At 53.8% G+C, this 5,850-nt stretch overlaps 1 protein-coding gene across 1 annotated transcript; it reads left to right on the top strand.

The window, feature by feature from the left end:
* Nucleotides 1-250: 250 nt before the first annotated feature.
* MRPS23 (mitochondrial ribosomal protein S23) lies at nucleotides 251-2,695 on the top strand. Its single transcript, XM_014881109.2, has 5 exons — nucleotides 251-383; nucleotides 470-640; nucleotides 1,482-1,559; nucleotides 1,669-1,792; nucleotides 2,301-2,695. The coding sequence occupies exons 1-5, from the start codon at nucleotides 331-333 to the stop codon at nucleotides 2,457-2,459; spliced, it is 585 nt and encodes a 194-aa protein (XP_014736595.1). The 5' UTR covers nucleotides 251-330; the 3' UTR covers nucleotides 2,460-2,695.
* Nucleotides 2,696-5,850: the final 3,155 nt, after the last annotated feature.

Below are 5,850 nucleotides of genomic sequence, written 5' to 3'. Positions count from 1 at the left end.
CCTCGGGACATCCCGCGGGTCTGTGACACGGCACCCACGAGCCCCGGGACTGCTGGTGCTGCCCGGGCTGGGGCTGAGCGTGCCGGGCCACACCCGGGCCGGGTCTCGTCTGTCGCGACAGAGCCGAGAGCGACCGGGAAACCTATGGGGGCGACCCGACTCGGCCATCGGCTGGCGCTGCCTGGACACCTCCTCCCGCCCCGCTCGGCACTCGGCTCCGTGCCCTGGCAGCCGCTCCGGCCCCGTCCGGTTCCGCTCCCGTTTCCGGTTCCGGTTTCTCCTGTGGGGCAGCACCGGGCCGGGCTCCGGGGCCCGTCCGGCGGCGCCGCCATGGCCGCCACGGCCGGGAGCCGCACGCAGAAGATCGGGAGCGTGTTCAGCCGGTGCGGGGGGGGTTCAGCCGGGGGTCCCGGTTCTCCGGTGAGGGCCGCCCCCTGAGCCCCCTCCCGCCGCCGCTTGTCGCCCGCAGGACGCGGAACCTGGTGCGCATCGGGCTGCTGGAGAAGCCGCTGTGGCTGGACGTGTACGCCGCGTTCCCGCCGCTGCGGGAGCCCGTGTACCGCGTACCGCGACCGCGCTGCGGCGGCGGCGCCCGCGACCCCATCGCGCCCATCTTCTACCGGGAGGACACCGTGCGAGCGTGAGTCCGGCCGGGACACCGGGACACCGGGACACCGGGCAGGGAGGGCTCCTGCCGTGTCCCCTGAACGCGGTGTCCTTCCCGGTACCGCTCCTAAAACCGCCGGCAGCCTTTGCTGCGTGGTTTGCGGTTTTTGGAATAAATCGGGGTGGTTTTTGTGACTAAATCGGGGTGGGTTTTATGAATAAATCGGGGTGTTTTTTATTAATAATTCGGGGTGGTTTATATTAATAAATAGGGGTGTTTTTAATTGATAAATCGGGGTGCTTTTTATTAATAAATCGGGGTGGTTTTTATAATAAATAGGGGTGTTTTTAATGACTAAGTTGGGGGTTTTTGTAATAAATCGGGGTGGTTTTTATTAGTAAATCCGAGTGCTTTTTATGAATAAATCGGGGTGGGTTTTATGAATAAATAGAGGTGAGTTTTGTGCTCTTCCCCGTGTTTATAACAGTGGTGGAGGCTCCTGTGCAATGGGAAGGGGAGGTCCCTGCCCAGCCCAGAGCTCCAGACCCACTCTGCTCTGGTGGTGATAAACTTGGATTTATTAATACAATTTAAAAGGCTGGAACAGACCTCTGTAGAATCCCAGACTGGTTTGGGTTGGAAGGGACCCTAAAACTCATCCAGTGCCATGGCAGGGACACCTCCCACTGCCCCAGGGTGCTCCAAGCCCCATGTCCAGCCCGGCCTGGGACACTTCCAGGTCTTCATAAAGGCTCCTGTGAAAAGGAGAAATAATTATTTGCATGCTCTTATTGCACCCTAAATTAACTGACTGCTGTTGTCTGTCTGCTCCTGATTTAGCTGCAGAATCTAAACTGTTTCCTTTCCTGAGCAGGAGATTTTACCAAGTTTATGGCAATGGCCCCAGGCCTTTTGACCTGACACAGTTAAACTTCAAATCTACTTGCCAGAGGTAAGATGGTAATTAAACCAGGAATATTTCTGAGGGTGCTCCTTTCTCCCCTTCAGTCTGTGAATCAGAATGTTATTTGTGAGTGTAAAAAAGCAACTTTGCAATCCAGGTTTGTTGAGAAATACAATGAGCTGAAGGAAGAAGGGAAAATTGAAGAGGAGAAATTGTTTGAAGAAACAGGAAAAGCCCTTTTAGCCAGTGGGATCATTTTACAGAGAAGAGGAGTAGATAAAGTGAGTATTAAATATTCACAGAGTTACTTGGCTGGTGGATTGAGAAAACTCCACTCCCAGGCCCTTAATGCTGAGCAGGTCTGAACTAAATCCTCAGCAGAGCAGTCACACACCTGATGGTCTTCAAATATCTGTGCTGTGCAGAGAAAACTTTCCCCTTGGCCATGAACGTATCTGACCAAGGTGAAGGGACTTGTGGGTCAGAAAAGATGTTTTTCTGGTGATGAAATTGAGTAATCATTCAAACAATCCATGGTGTATCTGTATAAAGCATTTGAAACTTTGTGTACTTGTTGTTGTATCTTAAATTTTTCTATTTTTTTAGCTGGAGGTCGGCAGCCTGTCTGGGGTGTCCTGCCCTGGTGACACCGTGTTGTGCCTCCATAATAATCTCAACATGAATTAAATTCTTTTTGGACACACACAGGGCTGTTGCTGTCCTCAGTTACCTTTCAGAAGCTTTTTCCACCCTGTTTCAATGTGATTTTTTTTCTGTCCTTCCCTGCAGGTGTCCCAGCAGGAGCAGCAGAGTGCTGGATCCAGGGATCCTGCCTTGCAGCTGCAGCTCCAAAGTGTTCTGGAGGAGCTGCAGGAGAAGAGGAAGGACAGGCAGGAGCAGCCACCAGAGCTGGCAGGGACACACAAGGAGCATCCCCATCCCTCCTGACAGCCCTGCTGAGCTGTGTCACCTGCCAGGAGCCAACCTCCAGCCCTCTTTGGGGACATTTCCCTGAGGGAACAGCATCCTGGTGCCCTCCATGTCACACATGTTCCCCTCTGTCCAGCTCCACATGGATAAAGTCACAGATAATATTTTTTTTTTTTAGGGTTCATGACTGTTTTTTGAAATCAACTTGGAAAATACCGAGTGTAAAATTAAAACGTTTTCTTTAAAAACTGGAAGTTCTGCCTGTTCATGTGTCTCATTTGCAGTAGTGAAGATGTTTCCTGCTGGGGGAATGGCAGATCCTGTTTGATGTATTCCAGCAGCTGTCTGAAGTGTCATCTTTTTATAGCTGATTGAGGAAAGTGCTATTTATAGAATGGTATAATGTGCTCTTCCCATTCCATCATTTGCTTAAATCCAGAGCAGGATGAGAAAATTGGGAGCTTTGCAGCTTTTTAGTGACTCCTGATGGAATTGGTCACCTTTGAGGTGTGAAAATGGGATTTTCCAGCTCTTTGCTGAGAGAAAGGTGACGCTGCTTAGGAAACAGTCACTGGGAACCTGGCCTGGCAAAAAATAACAACCAGTCTTGCTGGGATTAGGAGGGAGTTCTTCCCGTGCCTGCAAATCCAGGGGCTGGCTGATCTTTCATTAAACAGTGTGAAAAACAAACAGTTTGTTTTGTCTCTTTTCTTGGTGATTTTATTGAGTTTTTCTTTTGTTTGTTATTTTTTAAATCCCAGACTGCCACCACCCCCTCTAACAGGTGTAAATGATGTCTAACCTCTCCCTCCCTGCCCAGTTTAGTGCTGCAGGAAAGCTCAGTGGCAGTGAAAGGCAGTGAAAGGTTTGGTTTCTGTGCCTTGGTTCACTCCTGATAGTGATGTGACTGCAGCAGAATTACTCAGTTGTCCTTGGAAAGTCAAACTTTGCAAGTTCTGCTCTTGTAGCTCCAGAGGAACGCAGGGTTTTGTTACAAAGAGCAAAACTCCCTCTGTTTCAGCACTGATCCATGTCCAGATTGAGCAATAAAGACAGAATTTAGAGCCCTCCCAGAGCCTTGGGGTGTGCTCTGAACGCGTTGCTGTGCAGAGCAGGTGAGCAGAAAGTCGGAATTGTTTTTATTTTGTGTTAAAAGTCACAAAGGGAGACTCTGGGGGCAGATCCCTCCCAGCTGGACCAACTTTCCTAAGCGGGCTAACCTTGGCTTTGCCCTGGGCTCACCTGTGGCCTGGGGGGGAGCACTGAGAGACCCCCAGGGGCTTTTCCTGCCCTGGAACACCCGGCAGTTGATGGTGATCAGCTGCAGGTCGTTAATTACCATGGGCACAGGTCATTAATTACCGTGGGCACAGCTGGGAGGGTTTGGGGTGATTGCCTCGTGCCCAGGGAGCCGAACCGCGGCTCGGGAAGGGCAGGAAGGGAAGGTTGGGATCCTTTGGGAGCGTGCGGCTGTGTGAGCTCCACACCCTGCCCCAGCAGTTTGTGCTTCACCGCCCGGTGCACCCCGACATTCTCACACAGGTACGTGGCCGAACGTGCGGGAGAAACTGGAAATCTGTGCGGGATTCCTTTGTTTGAGTGGAGGGGAGGGAGAACGGGAGTCTTGGCGCGGAGTGAATGTGGGAATTCCCTGCTGGAAGCTGCCAGGGCAGAGGCTGGGGGTGATGGAGAAGTTGGAACGTTCAGCGCCGTGGATTTGTTGTGTCTGGTGGGTGACCCACGGGATAAGGGATGCGAACCGCAGCATTTGGTGCAATTCAGATAAAACCAGTTAAACCAGTGAGTCTGAACAGCTTTTGATGCGTGCGTTTGCCGGGCTGGGAGGGCGATTCTGATGTCGGGACCTGCTGTAAGTGAGAGAATTTAAAGAAGCAGCTCTGGGCAGCAGCCGTGGGTGGTTTGTTAGTGCCGGGCAGTTTCCCCGGCAGCAGGAGAGGATCCGAGCGGCCCCCGGTGCCGCGGCGCTCCCCGCTAGGTGGGAGCCGCGCTCCGCTCTCCGGTACCGGCGGGGCCGCGGCTCCTCCCCAGCCCTGCCCGGGGTGTGCGGGCACCGAGCCCCGCAGAGCTCCCCACGCCTGGTGCCACTCAGAGCTTCCCCCGGGAAATATCTGAAAAGGCATCGCCGCTCCCCTGGGAGGGAGCGGGGGATGCACCGGGGGATTGCGGTGATGGATGGAGAGCCCCGGGCTGGGGGGATTCCTGCCCTGGGGAAGGCAAAGGATGCTCCCGGCATTTCCAGGGCTCTGACCCTGGCCCAAGGACGGCTCCTGCGGTCCCGGAGTGTCCCTGCAGCCTCGGAGCGCTGTTTCGCTGCCTCGCCATCCTAGAGAATCCCTGTGACCTTTCCTGGGATAAATTCCCGACTTTCCTCCCGCGGGGTGAGCGCTGCGTGTGGCAGCTCCTGTCGTTGATTGCCAGCCCGTTCTAAGTGACAGAAAATGCCAAATACCGGGTACGCAGAGCCGAAATTCCTGCGGCTTCAGAGGCGAGGCAAGCGCGGGCAGTGACGCCTTCCCCAGCTCTGCCAGCCAGGCTGAAGGTTTTCTGAGGTTTTTCTGAGGTTTTCCAAGGCCAGTTCCTAAAATCGTGGGCTTCACCTGAGAGTTTCGGGGTGCAGAGCTGCCTGCCCCGTGGCAGGATGCAGGTGCATTGGTGCAGTGGGTGACTGGAGCAATCTCCAGGGATGGTGCAGCATTCCTGCAGGTGTCCTGCTGGAACAAACACCTCCTGCCCAGGGCTGCAGGGCCGGGCTCTGAGCTTGGGCCCTGTTTTAACCCACAGGCAGCTGCTCCCAGAGCCCTGCCCTGCCCCTTCACGTGTTCCTGGACCGTGGATTATCTGTTGGAATGTGTTGAGGGCAGGGGAGCTGAGGATTTAATAGGATCAGGTCTAATGTCTGGAGCAGCCAAAGTGATTCATCAGCTTTGCTGGAAAAACAGGTGATCTGACCTTGCAATGCCAAGCTTCACCGAGGCAGATAATAAAGGGTTTAATGTTTAAAGAACGTGGCTCCAAACAAGATATAAAATTGTGGGTGTTGCCACTCTGTGGAATCCTCTGGGATTTGCCTGTGCCCAACCCTGCCTGCACACACTCATTTGGTCTTCAAACCTGCCCGGTTTTGAGCTTTGGAATAGTGCAGAAATCTGTATCTGGTAGGAAAATTAACGTGGAATCAGAGCAGGGTGCTGCCTCAGTGTCCCCACACTGCAGAGGGGATGGCACAGAAGTGGCTCCTGCTTTGCAAGACCTGGGCAGTGTCAGTTCTGCCACCTGCCTGCTTCTGGTCCTAAACCGGGGCTTTTTCATGTATTGGGATTGGTGCTCTTTGCAGCACCAGCAATGTCCATGGCACAGCAGCTCCTGAGAGCTCTGGGATGTGCAAGGT

This window comes from Sturnus vulgaris, chromosome 21 (genome assembly GCF_052056855.1).
Source record: "Sturnus vulgaris isolate bStuVul1 chromosome 21, bStuVul1.hap1, whole genome shotgun sequence".
NCBI classification, from domain to species: domain Eukaryota; kingdom Metazoa; phylum Chordata; class Aves; order Passeriformes; family Sturnidae; genus Sturnus; species Sturnus vulgaris.
This window is presented reverse-complemented; position numbering and strand designations above follow the sequence as displayed.